Genomic DNA, 18,839 nt, shown 5'->3' on the forward strand with positions numbered 1-18,839 from the left:
CACTTGGCACCAGGACACCCTAGGCCGCAGTTCGATGATCGACTTTGTAGTCGTGTCATTGGATTTACGGCCGTATGTGTTGGACACTCGGGTTAAGAGAGGGACGGAACTGTCAACTGATAACCACCTGGTGGTGTGTTGGCTACGATGGCGGGTTAAGATGCTGGTCCGACCGGGCAGACTCAAACGTATTGTGAGGGTCTGCTGGGAACGTCCGGCAGAATCCCCTGTCAGAAAGAGTTTCAACACCCACCTCCGGCAGAACTTCTCCCTTATCCCGAGGGAAGCGGGGGACATTGAGTCCGAGTGGACCATGTTCCGCGCTTCCATTCTTGAGGCGGCCGATCGGAGCTGTGGCCGTAAGGTGGTTGGTGCCTGTCATGGCGGCAATCCTCGAACCCGCTGGTGGACACCAGCGGTAAAGGAAGGCCGTCAAGCTGAAGAAGGAGTCCTATTGGGCCTTTTTGGCCTGTGGGACTCCGGAGGCTGCTGACGGGTACCGGCTGGCTAAGCGGAATGCGGCTTCGGCGGTCGCTGAGGCAAAAACTCGGACATCGGAGGAATTCGGTGAGGCCATAGAAAACGACTTTCGGACGGCTTCGAAGAAATTCTGGTCCGCCATCCGGCGTCTCAGGAGAGGAAAGCAGTGCGCCATTAACACTGTGTATAGTGGAGATGGGTCCGTCGGGAAGTCGAATCTCAGATTCAGAGGAGCAGTGGGGTTTCCGTCCCGGCCGTGGAACAGTGGAACAGCTCTACACCCTCGGCAGGATCCTCGAGGGTGCATGGGAGTTCGCCCAACCAGTCCACATGTGCTTTGTGGACTTGGAGAGGGCGTTTGACCGTGTCCCTCGGGGAGTCCTGTGGGGGGTGCTTTGGGAGTACGGGGTACCGAGCCCCCTCATACGGGCTATTCGGTCCCTGTACGACCGATGTCAGAGTTTGGTCCGCATTGCCGGCAGTAAGTCAAATTTGTTTCCTGTGAGGGTTGGACTCCGCCAAGGTTGCCCTTTGTCACAGATTCTGTTCATAACTTTTATGGACAGAATTTCTAGGCGCAGCCGAGTCGTTGAGGGGGTCCGGTTTGGTGGCCTCAACATTGCATCTCTGCTTTTTGCAGATGATGTGGTGCTGTTGGCTTCTTCAAGCTGCGATCTCCAACTCTCACTGGAGCGGTTCGTGGCCGAATGTGAAGCGGTTGGGATGAAAATCAGCACCTCCAAATCCGAGACCATGGTCCTCAGTCGGAAAAGGTTGGAGTGCCCTCTCCGGGTCGGGGATGAGATCCTGCCCTAAGTGGAGGAGTTCAAGTATCTTGGGGTCTTGTCCACGAGTGACGGTAGGTTGGAGCGGGAGATCGACAGGCGGATCGGTGCAGCGTCTGCAGTGATGCTGACGCTGTATCGGTCCGTTGTGGTAAAGAAGGAGCTGAGCCGAAAGGCAAAGCTCTCGATTTACCGGTCGATCTACGTTCCTGCCCTCACCTATGGTCACGAGCTGTGGGTCGTGACCGAAAGAACAAGATCCCGCATACAAGCGGCCGAAATGAGTTTCCTCCGCAGGGTAGACGGGCTCTCCCTTAGAGATAGGGTGAGAAGCTCGGTCATCCGGGAGGGACTCAGTCTCAAGCCGCTACTCCTCCGCGTTGAGAGGAACCAGTTGAGGTGGCTCGGGCATCTGGTTCGGATGCCTCCTGGACACTTCCCTGGGGAGGTGTCCAGGAGGCATGTCCCACCGGCGGGAGGCCCCGGGGACGACCCAGGACACGCTGGAGAGACTACGTCTCTCGGCTGGCCTGGCAACGCCTTGGGATCCCGTCGGAGGAGCTGGCTGAAGTGGCTGGAGAGAGGTAAGTCTGGGCTTCCCTGCTAAAGCTGCTGCCCCTGCAACCGGACCCCGGATAAGCGGTAGATGAAGTCACCACTTACCAATACCATAGAAAATATATTTCAAATATAATACTTACCTGTTTGACTCGCTGGCCAGTCGGGCTGTCTGCAATGGTGAACCCGAAGCCTTCCGCTCCTTTCACCATGGAAACCGTCAGCAGCTCAGCCGCTTGCACAGCCGGCGTCCCTGAGGAGGCCATGGACACATTGTCGTCATGCGGCGTGAGCGCCGCCGACGAGCCGGGCGTGGTTGGCGGGAGCGAGGAGCCGTCCAGGTGGGTGTCACCTGGATGGGACGCTCCAGCCTGCGCCAGGGCCTGAGCAGGTAACTGGGAGCTAAGGGACAGGTACTCCAGGTAAGGATCGTAGCTGTTGCGACCGTTCACCACAAGTGGGCGATGCTCCATCCCAATGGGCGTCATGGAGCTGCTGGTCCCCGCGTTGGGGTCCTCGGGGTCAAAGGGCAGAGGGTAGCCCCTGCAGAGCACCAGGGTGACGCTCTGACCGATGGGCACTGACTGAAAGAGCTTGACTACGTCGGCGTGCGTGGTGCCCAGCACGCAGATGTCGTTCACGTATACGATTACGTCACCTGGAGGAAATGTAAATACACAACATCACTCATATTGTATTTATATTCAGCTATGCAAAAGAACAATGCACAAAAAAAAAGAATGGACCTTGTTAGATTATTAACATTGTTTTTCTGTTTCAATTTATATTTTTCAAAGTGTTTTTGATTTTAGTTAGATATGTTACAACTGTTCCCCATATGTTAGTTAATCTATAGTCTTTGTTCTCTTCCCTGGGAAAGTAAGGTTTCTGTGTCCATTCAGATCAGGGGTGTCGGGAACTGCATATCAAAGGGCGTTCATAAATATCCCTGGAGCCCAGGAATTGAAGTAAGATAAAAATGAGAGGTGTCTGACCAAATGGCGTGAATCCCTGGTGCCAGGAGGCTCCGGGAGACAATTGTTTACCCACATCTGTTGTGGACTAAAAGAACTGAATGTAAGATATTCAAATTGTATTTCACTCTGCTGACAGGACAAGATGAAAGGGGGGGCACAATCTCTTCCTCAAAGGCTGTACTCTGTGTGGGGTTTATGGGGGCTGGCAGGAAATGCCACATGTGGTGCTCGGTCTGTTTGGGCAAAATATACTTCTTTGTCAATGAAGGGGGTGGGAACTGTTTCTGTATAAATGTATGCATGTACTTTGAGAAGGACACATTTTGGGTCAGATGCTATGATTGAAGCAGGCCCTGATGTCTTTCAGACTCTGAAATAAAAGCTGGCAAACTTGTTCACAGATTTCAACTTTGAATTTTATTTGAACACGCAGAAATCAAGGACTGATTTCCAACAACCTTTTTTGATTCAGTGACCATTTTGCTCAATGCGCTTTGGCAAATTTTTGCTTTGACTTGCGTACAAAAATTTGAGATGTGAACACTTAATGGTGGCAGTGAACTCAACTCCCCTCACAACAAGTAGCAGTTCAATTCCTGGAAAAACAGGAGTCAAGCTGCTTATTGCCACTCCCAAAAAGAGAATTACACGTTGCATATACAAAGAACCAAAAAAAACAAAGACACACACACACACACATTACTTTAAATGGGCACTAGTAGCTTAATGCTAAGAAAAGTAGATAAATCATAAAAGACTTTCGAAAATCAAACTGGATTGAGCACTCTGAACTTGATATCAATGGAGAGAAGGTGGAAAGGGTGGACTGTTTCAAATACCTGGGAGTATACATCACGGCTGATTTCACCCAGTCAGTGCATATCAGCCACCAGGTGGGAAAAGCCTATCAGAGACTCTACACTTCCTCAGGAAACTGAGGCAATCCCAGCTCCCTCAAAACCTGCTGGTCAGGTTCTACAAGGCCACTGTGGAAAATCTCCTGCCATATTGCTGCACGGTGTGGTTTGTGAGCTGCACAGCAGCGGACAGGAAAACTCTCCAGGGGGTGGTGAGAACAGCAGAGAGGGTGATAAGGATCATGTTGCGAGATTTAAGATGGCAGGCTCCAAAGGAAAGCCAGTTCCATCTCCAAAGACCTCAGCACCCTGGTCACAAACTGTTCACCTCCCTCCCTTCTGGAAGGTGATACAGGACACTGGGTGCACGTACCAATAGAAAGCTGCATAGCTTTTATCCACAGGTGATTAAATGTGTAAAACCTCCTTAAATGCACTTATGCATGAGCAAAATAACGTACTTTATACCAGCATGGGTACTCATTTTATTATTCGTTGTGTATGTATATGTTGTTTTTCTTTTTAGCCTGTGTGATTACATGTACAGTGTTCCCTCACTTTTCGCGGGTGCGCGATAGGTGAGGTGAATCTCCACGAAGTAGAGGACGTAAACCCCCCAAAAATATGTATATATATTTTGGTTTGTTTGTTTTAGGGGGCGAGTTACGCTTCTACTGAGCCATAATGAAGCCACCACAGAGCTCCCACCTTCAAAACACTTATTAACTTTGTAAATATAATAAGAAAATTAGCAGCATAAAGAATACAGTAAACCAGGTGAGGTGGGGTGTGGTGTGGGTGGGCGGGGGGTTAGACACTCTCTGAAAAATCTGCGATAAAGCGAGATATAACCCAAGATCAACCCCGTAATACATGAATTTTGGACCCAAATGCAAATCCGCGATATAGTGAATCCGCGATAAGCGAACCTCAAAGTAGCAAGGGACCTCTGTATATAATAAAAAAATTTTTAGCTTTGTTTTATGCTGTCGTTTTATGGTACAGTGCTTGCTCAAGGCAGGGATGCTGCTGCGAGAAGTTTCATGTGTACACAATGACAAATAAAGTTCTATTCTATTCTATGCAAACACACAATACAAAATGCCTTACCCCGGGATTACACCGGCTGCGTGTGCGTTGCGTCTCCGCTCTGCTCCGTCGGCACAGCCGATTCGTTTCCATTCTATAACCTTGTTCAAATTACACCGGCTGCGTGTGCACAGCTGATCGACTGCGGAGTAGCTGCGTCGTGCCGGAGGCCGCCCGCACAAATAGACCTATTTTCTATTTTTGCCGGACGAGGCATCCGTCAAATGGCAAACTAGCACAGAACACATTCAGCGGGACAGGAAAACAGACGCATTTTCCAAATAAAGTTTCCGGTTACTTTTCAGAATAAAACACTCGCTAGATCCTATTTCGCAATCATGTCAGTAAACGTCATAATGGGCGTAGCCAGGCCTGGAGTCAACGGGCCAGGTGCTTATTCACGGTTTGAACACCAGCGAACATAGACGAGGAGAGGTTTATATTGGAGGTGGAAAGCCACAAAATAGTATATGACACGGCACATCCTTCCCTCCCAAAAAAGGCAAAAGGTTCAATCAAATTAGATTAAATCAAAGGTTCCAGTCATCCTCTATTTCTGCTTCTCTATTGAGCACAGACAAAAGTGTGTTTATCGTTGTTTTTAATGCCACATTATCGCACGTAATCACGCAAGACACGGCGAAAAGTTGTCCGCGACGGAGCTGCCGCATCGCAGCTGTGCGCAGACGATGACTTTTGTCCATAAAATGGACGTGTCCGGAGCACATAGTCAAGACGCAGCGGAGCGGAGACACAATGCACACGCATGCGGTGTAATCTTGGGCTTGAGATGTGCTAACATATAGCATCTTGTAACGTTTTAAGCCACTGATATTTGACTATAAATGATACAGCAACACTTGTAGACAAACAATAGAACAATATCAGAGGCATATATTATTCATCCTCTCTGAAAAACAACTAATATTACTACAGCTTACTCAGCCACTTAGTTTTGAAGCTCTTCTTTATTTTTCTATTTTCAATTTGTTTTCTATTTTTCTGTAACCTTGTGTCCAAGTTGTGCACTCCAGAAGGAGGACAAAGCCTGGGATGAATTAATTGCATTTCCAGTTATTTCAAAGGGGAAAATGATTTTGAAATAGAAGTGTTTTGAGTTAGCCTGGAAACCAGACTAATTCGCTGATACAGCGAGGAGTTTGGCCAGTCGCAATCAAGCACATTTCTGAGGCGGGGCAAACCTGACCATACAGACAGTGGAAAGAACCAATCAGCAAAGACCGGGCGTGATGTTAGAAAAGCGACTTGTGGGCACTTCCTACATTTTTTGGACCTACTGAAGTTGTGATAGTTGGCAAACACATATGGCATGTAAGCGCTTCTCACAGTCTTATTTGAACAACCATATGCCATACACGATGGCATTTATGCTGTAGAGGCAGAAAATAAAGTGAAAACGCTGTGGAGAAATCAATGAACTCAAGTAAGGTGGCCTTGATGACTGGCAATGTAAAATGGGCGCCGGTGGCTTCACTTCTCACTACGGAGAATAATTGGCATTGTTAGAGAATTGGTCTTATTACACGTTCCTCTTTTCAAATAAATGCTTCCAGTGCAGCTGGGGTTTTAATGACTGCATCAGCTCGCCATTTAGAATGTTACTTCCACTGCCGAAGAGTGACGTTGCTCATGAAGAATGCATCACAGCAAAAAAACAAATTTGATTGCACGGTTCGTTTTGAACTGGTCGAACAGTATTCAATGGAAGCCTATTCAGACCCACTTTCTTTCTTTCAGGAAAGTGGGTGTGGCTTGAACTTCTAAGTCAAGGCAATACAGTGCTGTTGGTACTGCATTGTTCATAGGACAGTATTTTTCTACAACCAGCAGAGGGATCCTGCATTTAAATTCAAATTGTGTTAGCAATTGATTTCGCTGACATGCAGTAAGCTATAACATGCCTCTTTCTGACATGAGAATATACGATTTTGCTTCACTGTCCTAAAATGTGTCTCTTTATTTTCTTACCATGTCATGTTTATATTGTTAAAGTGTGGGAAAAAGATGCTGAAGGATGTGATGTAATGAGCCATCTTGTCATTTTTCAAAACAGAAGACATACGGCCTACTCTCAGTAAAATGATATGAGAAAAACATGATTTTCTGTGCAGTCTGGTACGCATTGTGTTTGGGGAGCGCTCACATAAAAATCTGCCGCGACGTGTTGAAGCAACATGCTGTCTCGCTTAAGTGTCTCATAAAAACACAATATCAGTGTGTTGGTAATGCCTGCAGATGACACACACGAGTGCACGAGAGAGACACAAAGGTGAGGGAGAAGGTCAATGAATCTTTATGAACATCTCGTACAAACAGTATGACATCTGCAGAGAGAGCCTCTGTGGGAATGTCACAATTGACACGCTGACAAATGCGTGGCGCAACTGTTTGAATCGCGGCTCGTGCACAATGCAGCAGAAGGTTGCACGTCCCTTCGGGTGGAACTATGAAAAGCCTCATCTGACTTTATGTGGCGGTAAGCATGCACGCAGGGACGATGCACATCAGCGATGCCTGAATAACACTTCGCTGGAGTCTTTATTCGTTCTTATTTCATGATCACTTATTGAAGTCTTCAAATAACTTAATAAATAATTACGTCCTTGTGATGTCTTGAAACGTCATCAGTCGCAGCCCAAGTACTGTTCCAATTGCAAGTACGCAAAAAGCCATAAGGGCCGAGCAAAGAACGGACGGAATACCCGGATGTTATTCTTACTGCAAGCTTCCTGGTTCTGATGCATTGCCGTAACTATGTACCACGTGACTAGATGTTATATAATTACGAGTAATATATGAAAAAAGTATCATTTAAAATTATACATGGAATTTATCCAATTTAGGATTATATTGGGGAAAAAAAAGTTCCGGAAAGACACCGATGTGAGTTGCAGGTTTTGATCTGATTCTTCTGAAATTGTGGTACATCTATAAAAATTATCTTTAAATATATAGTAAATCACATTTAATATATATTAATATATTTATATATAATATTGTAAATTGCAGTTGTTAAACTAAGTTGTGTAAAAAATGACTAGACTGCCGTGCCTAGTCTGCCGGAAATGAAAGAAGAAGAAAGAAAAATAACAAATTTGATGCCCCTTCGCTGCCATTCGTTCCTTAAAGTACGAAATGCATCTTGGGATATTTTCTCAGCCAAGCCTTCACCAAGCAACAACTAATGGATCCTTGGTTTAAGCTAACAAAAAAGAACGACATCCGGGAATTTCGTGTGGTCTTGGCTTATGCATACATCCGATTGGAACAGTACTGATGTCGTCTCACGAAATCACAAGGACGTAAGTATGTTTTTTTTAACCCATTTATGTTTTACAAACACATTTTGAAACATCAACATAGTACTACAAATTCATTGAAAGCTCGTCACATGATAAAACTGCGATGAATTATGAAAATACGCCAGCAAGATATGCGTGCTTGGGAAGTACGTTCTTGAGACTGAGCTTACCAAGACCCTATTCGTTGCGTCACAAGAACATACTCTGTGTTCTTGATATTGAGAAACGGCCAATGTTCCCACAGAGCATAAAGAATATATCGCTGCCGTTAGGCCGAAACCTTATGAGTCACAATTGACCTTTCGCAAACCACACCATCCTAACAGCCAATATCCATCAAGCTCGTATCCACTCCATTGAAATCCTTTGTAAAATCGGTTCACAAGACCTCTGTCAGATTCAATAAAACCATACCAAACAGAGTTCCAACAAGCTATGAACCTCCAACAAGCAAAAATAGTGAAGCGATGTGCCCATAGATTGTGTAAATCGTACACGAGGAATCCACAAAGTGGAGCGATGTCTTCAATGGATTACATAGTGTGGACAGCCTCAGCCCCAGCTAAATTTCTCCCGGACAAACAAGCATTCCTACATTTGCTAAGAGCCTGTATTTGGTAAGAGCCTGTAAAGTAGCTAAAATGGGCTAGGCTTAAATCATATTGCTAACCTAGCAACTGAATGAGCTAAAAGCAAGCTTTTGCCTCTGTTGTCGACGGATGTAAACCTGCATCAGTGTCTGCTCAGTCCATGTATTTTTAAAATTGTTTGCGTCATACATAACTCGCTAAGTTTATCTTGATCATTGTTATTAATGTTAGCTGGGTAACTTACTGTCCTAATAGGTCGTTTTATGTGTCATACTGGGAGCTCTGTGATGTTTCATCGATTTACACAAAGTGAACATAGCATCGTACCAGGCACTTTGAACTTATTCTGTGATCATCTTCAATTTAGCATTATGTGTTACCTCAGCGTAAACAACCGTTCTGTTACAACTTAACATTCATAATGTATAGTGGTACCTCGGAGTTTGAACATGTGTTCAAAGTCCGAATTGTTCAACCTCCGAAACATTTTTTTACATTTAATCCGTTCCCAAGCTCCAAAACCAGAGAATTCCTATTTTAATTTCTATTTATGTTTTTTACATTTACACCCTGTACAGTATTTAAACAATAAAAAATACATTACCTTTTTTATTGTGGTGTGATGGCATCAGTGGATGATAAATGCTATGTTAATGTTAGCTTTAGTTTAGTGCTGAGTTTGTGCATTTTACATTGGGCATATTGTTAGACTACTATTGGGTCCTTGCGTGTGTTGTTTAATGTCAGGCACGTTGTTGAACAGCTAAGGGGGGTCCTTGTGCCAGTATTTACAGAAGTAGTCACGGTAGTTACAACGGCGCGATAATCTCCATCCTAATTCTACTGTGGTTCGTAGCACTGTGTTGTTTTTCTTTGCCGCCACTGGCATTGTTGTCTTTCTTTGGAGCCATGGCAAAGAAAATTGTCGTGGAAAAATCTAAATGCACTAACGAGTATGCAGCACTTCTGAGAGTATTAACGATCTGACTGGAAATGAGCAGTTCATCGTCTGAACTACCGCAACGTGAGCATTCGGCATTGCTCGGCTTTGCTCAGCTTCATTCGGCTACCCGTTTTCAAGGTACGCTTGGCTTAGCTTGCTTTGCTTGGGTATTCAAACTCCGAAAATGAGTTCAAACTCCAAGGCATTTTTTAAATCAGATTTTTGGGTTGAAGTCCAATTTGTACGAGTTCCAAGACATTCAAACTCCGAGGTGCCACTGTATAATGTTCATAAATATGCCAATTAAATTTGGGGACCTCCTGCAGTCACACAATCTGGTGTGACTTTGAATGCGTACTGCCCTGCGATCCATTTAAAAAAAAAATTGGGCGGACAGTGTTATTGAAACTACATAGATAACACTGCCGACTGAACAGTGTGTGCAACAAAAACATTTTTGTTTTTAGCCGACAAACTCAAAATAGTGACTGTACTTCCAGTTTGAAAACGTGAATCTCTCTCTCTTCCACTTTCTGTTTATGGACATGTGAGTCTTAATGTGCTGAAAACAATGAGGTCACTCCCTCAAATGATAATGTCGATTTGAATGCTCCCACAATGCATTTCACTATGTTCAATATCAGAGTTTCCCTTTCTTATATTTTCAAAAAAAAATAACAGTTTGAGAAATTAGAAAATATTAGCACCCCTTTCTGCTCGATGTTTATTTTCACAAAAAAGTTTTCTTTGCTTTTTGGTCAGCAATCCACCAACCCATGCTCTACTACTGACTGCTAAGGAATGGGAAAACGTCAAATCAATTAATTTTTTGGGTGACAGAAAACAGTTTACTCTTAACTCATTGATGAAATGATTAAATGAAAATTGCTGTGACTAGACAGACGCATCTTTTTTTAAATTTATTCACCAGACAGGTTTATTTCAACACAAGATTTGCTTGAATTTTACTTAGCATTGAAAGGAAATAAATGGCAGTGAACAATAATCATCATTAATTTACTGGATTAGCTAGGGTGGCTATAAATGGCAAGAGCAACCGCGAACAGATGTAATCGTTAAATAAAGAACACTACAATCTTTCTAGTGTTTCTGACTATAGTTAGAAGAGTTAGAAAAAACGGAGGTGATGTACGGGGAGTGAAATACTTCATGAAGGCAACACTGCATGGTCTCTGCAGTCGTTTTATGTCTGCACATTTTTGATTTTTGATTTAAAGTTGCAGTGCCATGACAAATGCGGCCGCCTTAAATCCTCTACTTCACACCGCTGGAGGCCCTCACCGCGTATCCACGCACACACACACACTCAAACATACATGTCACATGCATCATCACACACAATCCCTAAGAGCAATGTCGCTCAGCTCAAATAGGCCAGCTAATCTCAGCCATGGAACGCCCGTGTGTGTGTGCGCCTGTGAGCAGCTCTGGCAATGTCACAGAGGAGAGAGCAGCAAGTTGCGGAGAAAGAAAATTTGAGAGAGGGCGAAGAAGAAAAATCTTACAAATGTGAAAGGAGGGACAAAGGGAGGAGGAATAAAAGTCAAGAAGCGCATAGATGCATGATGAAGAAGAAAAACACATACAGAGGCTGAAAAAGCAGAGGACAAGTGAAAAGATGGGGAGATACAATGAAGTCTAAGTAACAGAGACAAAAAAGGATATTAAAGAGAGATGGAGAACGGCATGAAAATGTAAGAACAGAGGATGGAGGAAGAAGGCTTAAACGAGCAGTTTAGGCAGTGAGCGAGCGAGAGACTGGGCATGAGGCCAGCTTGGGAGTTCACAGGAGTGCAAAGCACAAACAGCCACGAGCGCTCTGACTTTGACAAACATCACCATCATCCGGCTCGCGTTGGAGCTTTTCAAATTTGCTAACTATGCTAACGAGCTGGGTGGGGAAACATAATACACACTTGACAGGCTTTCACAATTATTAGTTTTTGTTTGTAGAGAACGCCTCTTAGTATTGTTATATAGTCTGTCTATATTGTCTGTCTACATGTGTTGCCCCACTGTTTGTGTTCAAATATCCACCATTGCTAAAAGCGTTATATGTTAGGCTATCTACGGCGCTTACCATTAAATAAAGGGACTTTTCTTTTTTTATTTCATTTAACCTTTATTTAACTAGGTTTGTCCCGTTGAAATTAAAAACCTATTTTTCAAGTGAGAGCTGGCCAAGACAGGCAGCAGCAACAGAACACAAAGTTACAAATATACAGTACAGAGTGAGACAAATTAAAATTCACAAAACACAACATTTTGGATGAAATGATCAATAAATTATTTAAATAGCCAAGTTAAAAACATTGACATTGTATGGATGCTGTTTATATTATTATCACTCACAAGAGTTTCAAAAATGTAAGCCAGTGCTGATAAATTCAAAATAGGTCGATAGTTGTTTAAAACAGGGGTTCTCAACCGCGGTCCTCGAGTACCCCTATCCAGCCTGTTTTCCAATTCTCTCTCAACCAACACAGGTGTTTCAAACGATCAGCTAATCAGCAAGCTCTACCTGATAATGATGGGCAGCTGTGTTGGCTGTGGGAGACATGGAAAACAGCCTGGATAGAGGTACTCGAGGACTGGGGTTGAGAAACACTAGTTTAAAATACAGTACGAGGGTCACCCCCTTTCAGTAATGGGGGAACAAAAGCAGACTTCCAAATTTGGGCAAATTCTTTAGTAACTGCTGTAAGGTTAATTAAACATGCATGCAAATGGCTCTGCTATAAAATCAGCACCCGCTTTAATGAAGAATTAAGGATCTAACAGGAACAAGGATTGTAAGGTAAAGCTTTGCGATTCCACAGGTGTCAAAGTCTGGTCTCGAGGGCCAGAGTCCTGCATGTTTTAGGGGTTTCTACCCTCCAACACACGTGACTCAATGATCAGGATTGTTATCAGGCTCCTGTACAGCTTGCTGATGAACTGATTATTTGATTCAGGTGTGTTGGAGAAGGGAAATCCTCTAAAACATGCAGGACACCGGCCCTCGAGGACCGGACATCGACACATGTAGTTCTCTTTGTTTTATGTTTAGTTTGACAATGTACCTCAGATGGGAGGGCTAAATGCCCCTTTTATGAAGAGATGTTTACTATCTGCTAAGCTGCTGCTTGCCACATACAGTGCACATATCTCAATGTACGACTGTACGACTGGTCACTTGTATCTCAAGGCACTAATTGGAGGTTATTACATATGGTGTGCAAGGTGAGACACAAATACTACGACATCTAACATGACGCGTCATTTTAATCCCTACAAAGACAGAACAAAATTCATAAAGCTTCACGTCCATTGTGTGTTAATTGAGACGACAAAGTAACAGTCAATAGGGAGACTGGTTTGGGCCCATAAAACAACAATGCTTGTTAATGCATTTCTACAGCTAACACAAGTACAGATAGTGAAAACAGAACGGTATGTTTGCAAACAAAAAATATTTGCTGTCTTGCACCTTTAACACCAATTCCTAGCCCCTCCATCACTTTTTTTTGTCGTCCATTAGCCAGCATCACTGTAACTTCCATCACATGGGCTTTTACAGAATTTCACTTCATGAACTTTACTTGACTCGCAAGAGTAAAAATATTCAAAAGTTAACAAGCTTTTGGCAACAGATGCAGAAGATGGGGGGCTTTATTAGATGAATAAAGTACACTCTAAATAGAGTCAAATTTACTATAAATAGAGTCAAATTCATTCTACAGAATTTACTGTGTAGTAAAAGAACAAATACATTTAGGTACAAGGGGCCCACACTGATAACCAGTTTGTGAACCCGTACCATAGTAAAACTCTGGTGAAATTGAGGTGACATGATCAAGAAGCACAATGCAGGCTAATTAACTTGTAAACAAACACAGGCAAGTGTCGGTTTACAATATATTGTACTGTAATTGAATGTGTGCATATCTTGGAATACAGCCGAGCCAATCACTAATTCATGTTGATGCATTAGTAAAGTCATAATTACAGTAAATATTTGTATGAAAAACAGCAATTAAAGCCGTAACTGAGCATGCCTACTTGCCCCTGCAACCACATATTTTGACATTTTTATTTTACATTTTGGGGGTGGGGGGGTGGGGGGGGTTACAGATTATTGTTAGTTATTTATGCCCTACTTTTGTCAGGGGGTTATTTTTTTGCCAGATTTCGATTTAGCCATTTTTTTTGTATTTTTAAAAATGATTAAGACATATTTTGAATCAGATTTTGAGAATATTGTTGGTTTTTATCCAAGGTAAGTATCAGATTCTTGCCAGTTTTTGTTAGATTTTGTATGTTAGTTAGTATTTTTTTGTGTATGTTTGTATTTTTATTTATTTTTTTGCTTGATTTTTGTCCAAGTTCTGTCATTTTTTTCCAGGTAGTTGTCTTCTTTGGGCAGATATTTTGCCTTTTTTTGGGGTTCGATTTGTTGAACTTTATATATTAGTCAGATCTAGTATTTCTGTATCCCCCCCATTATTTTCACCCAAGGTGTAGTGAATTTTTGTCAGTTTACATTCAGGCAATAGAAACGTTATTTCGCCTTAACTGGTTAATTTGAAGCAAACAGAAACAGAACAGGTGATCATGGAGGACAGCAGATGTGTTGGGGAGGAAGTAATATGTATCTGCGTAAACTGCAACACGTTTTCATCAAATTTGACAGGATGTCGCAGAAAAGATTGCCTTTACTTACAAATCATATTTGTTTGAACAAAAATAAATATGTAATTGTTCCGATGTTACAACACCGTGTAAACTAGTTAATATACCTATTAACTATGTTGCTTTTTTTTTTGTTTAGTCATATTTTTTAGTTATGTTATTTTAGTTTAGTAATGTAAGTATGTCTAAATGTTTGCGATTTTTTTGCCAGTTTTTGTCAGATTTGAGTCAGTTTTTGTCAGATTTTTGTCAGTGTTTCATTTTGTGTCTGTTGTTTTGCCCAATTGTTAACTTTTTTAATTTTTTCCTGATAAATGCAAGTTTTTGGCAGTTAATACCTTGGAGGCATTCCGTTCTTATGACAGCAACATCAGCCGAATTTGTACTTAACACAGTACTCCTGTTAGTATGGCTGTATCAAAACTTGCCTTCCCATGCCAATGTCTTGTTACATTCCTGTGCACACTACAGTGGCTCATTGCATGGCGTAACTTCAAAATGTTGTCATCAGAGGACCCATGTACAAAAAGTATAACTGTGGGTGTGGCCTTAAAATTGGCATTAGAATCTAATCAATACAGAGCATACTGCATGGAGTGAATTCTATTTTGGAGGGTGAACCTCAGTGTGTTAGCAAAATGACACCACATGGCTCAACCTAATTGTGATGCTTTTTCCTACTGGGACCGACCGCATTACTGAAAACGAAGATAAATATGTATTAGCACAACCAAACACAACACCCATTACAATGAAGTGTTTAAATTTAGATTCTGTTCTATATCTAGGTTAAGATTGAAAGATCCTGTAAAGTTAATTCAGAGATTTGTTTTTAAACACATTATACTGTACATGTTTGAAGATAATTGTTAGTAAATAGTTAACTTATTTAATAGTTAACTAAGTTAATAATTGCTAACTATTTAGTAATAAATTGCGGAAATATAGCTGTCCATTATTTCAGTCTTCCTGATTTTTGGGGCGTGGCTGAAACGGTGCCCAGTGACAGTTGCCCCTCCCCCACTGCATAAGAACTTGAGAACATTCGTTCTCATCAGCGGTTATCTGTGGCATTTTACGCTATGCAGTTGGCTAGCAAGCTATGCCTGAAAATAAATTTCCCTTTGGATAGTCCGGTCGCTAGCCTCAGAGCGCCTCGTTGTTGGCCGTGAGTGTGTGTAGAGAGAAGGCGAATGAGCGAGAAGGCTAAAATTTGTCCAACTTGACCGTCAGTGTGTGGATTAGGGATTTGGGCTGGGTTGACTGCTTTAGAGCACCTCAATGGCTCGAGAGCACAAAGAACAGCTAGATTTTCATAATTTTCACATTTTATACACGTGCAGATTTTTTAAATCATTCAAATTCTAAACAACTCTCCTCTGTGGTGTATCAAATGTAGAAGACATTTATTTTCACTTTGCAGGGACTTGAAGACAGTTTTGAAGTACCTGTGTCCATCTTTCCGTCCTGAGCAGCCGGCCCATCTGGAATGACACTCTTCACTTGCAGGAACTCATCGGGCTCATCGCCTCCAATTATTGTGAAGCCAAATCCCATGTTGCTCTTCTGGAGGCCCGTAGACAGAAACGTGCCTTTCAATTGGGTCGGGTCCCTCGTGAACAGTGGTTTTTCTGCGAGAGAGACAAACAGAAGCTTGAAGGTGATAGTAGAGAGGTTTAGCGACTTTTGACTTTATTTCATGATGCAACTTTGCCATGGAATGGAAGTGCCTAAGGGTCATATAAATAACATAGTTTCTTTCTTTCTTTTTAAATGGCAGTAATGTACTTAAGAGGCTCATATCTTTGCTTCTGTTATAGCAATAATGGTGAATTTGGTGTCAAATATATGGGGTCAAGGAAATCTATCAAATAGTCAAATATCAAGTAAAAAACAAAACAAAACAACAGTACAATGACAATTTGAGGTAAAATGCAATTGTTTATTGAGAAAAAAAAACATGCAAAAACAGGTCGTTTACAACTGAATACAAATTGAACAGTGCCACTCACACTGTTGTATGGATGGCGTGAATGTTTGGTGGTGGTTGGAGGGGCCGTAGGCACACACTGGAATCCACACTTCCGTCAGCCTGTCCCAGGGCAGCTTTGGCTACATACGTAGTTTACCACCACCAGTGTGAAAGTGTGAGTTTGTGAATAATGGTATCCATTGTGAAGTGTCTTTGAGTGTCCACAATAGCACTATATAAATCTGACGCATTATTATTAATATATTTAATGTTAATATTATTAAATTCATTTAAGAAGTTTTATTATTTTAATGTAGCCTATGTTGTTATTATTGATCAAATACGTAAAGGTATAGGTAATATATAATATTACAGTAGGTGAGATATGGAACACTAGACCAGGGCTATTTCAATTATGAATTCATTTGTGCCAAATTGTTAAAATCAATAAAATGTCGCCAGGCCAGACATATTAGACGTCAAGTAAACAGCTGTTCATAGCAAATTTCAAACCATCCATCCACTACCGCTTATCCGAGGTCGCGGGGGCAGCAGCTTTAGGAGGGGAGCCCAGACTTCTCTCTCCCCAGCCACTTCAACCAGCTCCTCCTGAGGGATCCTAAGATGTTCCCAGGCCAGCTGAGAGACATAGTCTCTCCAGTGTGTCCTGGGTCATTCCCTGGGTCTCATGCTGGTGGGACATGCCCGGAACACCTGTCCGGGGAGGTGTCCAGGAAACATCCAAACCAGATCCCCAAACCACTTCAACTGGCTCCTCTCAACATGACTCGATTATGAGTCCCTCGTGGATGACCGAGCTTCTCACCCTATCGCTAAGGGAGAGCCCGGCCACCCTGTGGAGGAAGCTAATTTCGGCCGCTTGTATTCGGGATCTTGTTCTTTCGGTCACGACCCACAGCTTGTGACCATAGGTGAGGGTGGGAACGTAGATCGACCGGTAAATCAAGAGCTTCACCTTTTGGCTCAGCTTCTTCTTTACCTCAATAGAGAGTCCACATCACAGTAGACGCTGCACCGATCCGCCTGTTGATCTCTCGCTCCATCCTGCCCTCACTCGTGAACAAGACCCCAAGATACTTGAACTCCTCGACTTGGGGCAGGATCTCATACCCGACCCGACGAGGGCAACTGAGGAACATGGTCTCAGATTCGTAGGGGCTGACTTTCATCCCAATCGCTTCACTTTCGGCTGTGAACAGTTCCAGTGAGAGTTGGAGATTGTGGCTTGAAGAAGCCAATAAGCACCACATCATCTGCAAAAAGCAGAGATGCAATACTGAGGCAACCAAACTGGACTCCCTCAATCTGCGCCTAGAAATTCTGTCCATGAATGTTATGAACAGAATTGGTGACAAAGCCTTCAAGCCTCTCTACTATGAAGGTATTTCTTGTACAGTTCAAGTGCACATAAAATATCTCAAAGCATTTTTTCAACCGAGGCATCGTGGTGGTGTTGTGTGTGTGTGTGTAGAATTAGTTCTCTTTCACTCTGATTACTTTGCTGCATATTGTGGCAGTTTTGTGCAACTTTCCCTGAACATTAGTGAGTCATTCAGCGCTTATTTTGGAATGGTCTAGCACATTCTTTATCTCGGTGCCTGGCTCAGCTCAATGGGGGGCCTTTGGGGTGATCATGTTCTCAGTTGTCTAAAGCACCCACCTGCCTGCTGTTCTCTCCATTCGACCCCATACATTGTGACACTGCAACTTTTTCACCAAGGCTGCCCCTTAAATTATGGACAGTGGACACAGTTGCATGAAAAATTGATAACAGTGCAATCTGCATCTCCAGTTTATCTCTTTGAGTTATTTGCAAAAGTTGAATGGAGATAACTTGGCTTTTCTTAGTTGTTGAAGACATTTCGCAAATGGTCGAAAAGGCTTCGTCAATTCTAAATTTTAGGTGTGAAATTTTAGGTGTCTCTGGTGTCCCCTGGGGGTGGTTACATGAGGGTTGTTGTTGTTCCCAGGTGTCGTTGGTGACAGGGACTTTTTTTGCCCGCTCGGCTCTAAAAAAAATCTGGATCAAGGAATGCCACCAAAAAACAAGAAAGCGAGGGATAAAAGGTGAAATGCCTTGACAAATGAAAGGATTGCTGTTCACATCCATTCCATTTTTGCAGATTACTAACCTAGATGATTTTGGATTTAAAAAAAATCGAAATTACGTGTTCAGCCTACATAATTTCCATTGGCTTTGTTTTCCAGTACAATTTTGTGATGATGTTTTTGATTTAAGCTAATCGAATAAAAATCTATCAAATTTATAAATAACATGTTGTGCGCCTTGGTGGGCGTGTCCACCACCTTAGAAGATTACCACATAATTGGCAACAGGTGTAAAAATTGTTGAAGTGATGGAACTGGCAGAGGCAAACAAACAAATTACTATGTTAGCGAAAATAAATCTATTGCAACAATCATTCTGTTTGTTATTTTGTTTGATTTAACTCGTCTCAAATGTGTAGGAATTGGATGCAACTGTTCAACCTGAAAAACATGATTTTGAAATTTTGAGAGACCACCAGCAAAAACAGCTGGCAGAGAGTCCT

General features: G+C 42.7%; 1 protein-coding gene across 7 annotated transcripts in view; it reads right to left on the reverse strand.

The window, feature by feature from the left end:
* The window catches only part of LOC147176438 (membrane-associated guanylate kinase, WW and PDZ domain-containing protein 2-like), a 324,669-nt gene that overhangs the window by 31,216 nt on the left and 274,614 nt on the right, over positions 1-18,839 (reverse strand). For all 7 annotated transcript variants that reach the window (XM_086072679.1, XM_086072680.1, XM_086072678.1 and 4 more), the window contains 2 exons: positions 15,743-15,925; positions 1,967-2,481 (listed from right to left, as the gene is read on the reverse strand). In XM_086072679.1, the coding sequence (XP_085928805.1) occupies positions 1,967-2,481; positions 15,743-15,925 (698 nt within the window). The remainder of the gene's footprint in view (positions 1-1,966; positions 2,482-15,742; positions 15,926-18,839) is intronic.

The sequence above is a fragment of the Leptonotus elevatus genome, chromosome 4 (assembly GCF_054856555.1).
Source record: "Leptonotus elevatus isolate MCC_2025b chromosome 4, RoL_Lele_1.0, whole genome shotgun sequence".
Lineage (NCBI taxonomy): Eukaryota > Metazoa > Chordata > Actinopteri > Syngnathiformes > Syngnathidae > Leptonotus > Leptonotus elevatus.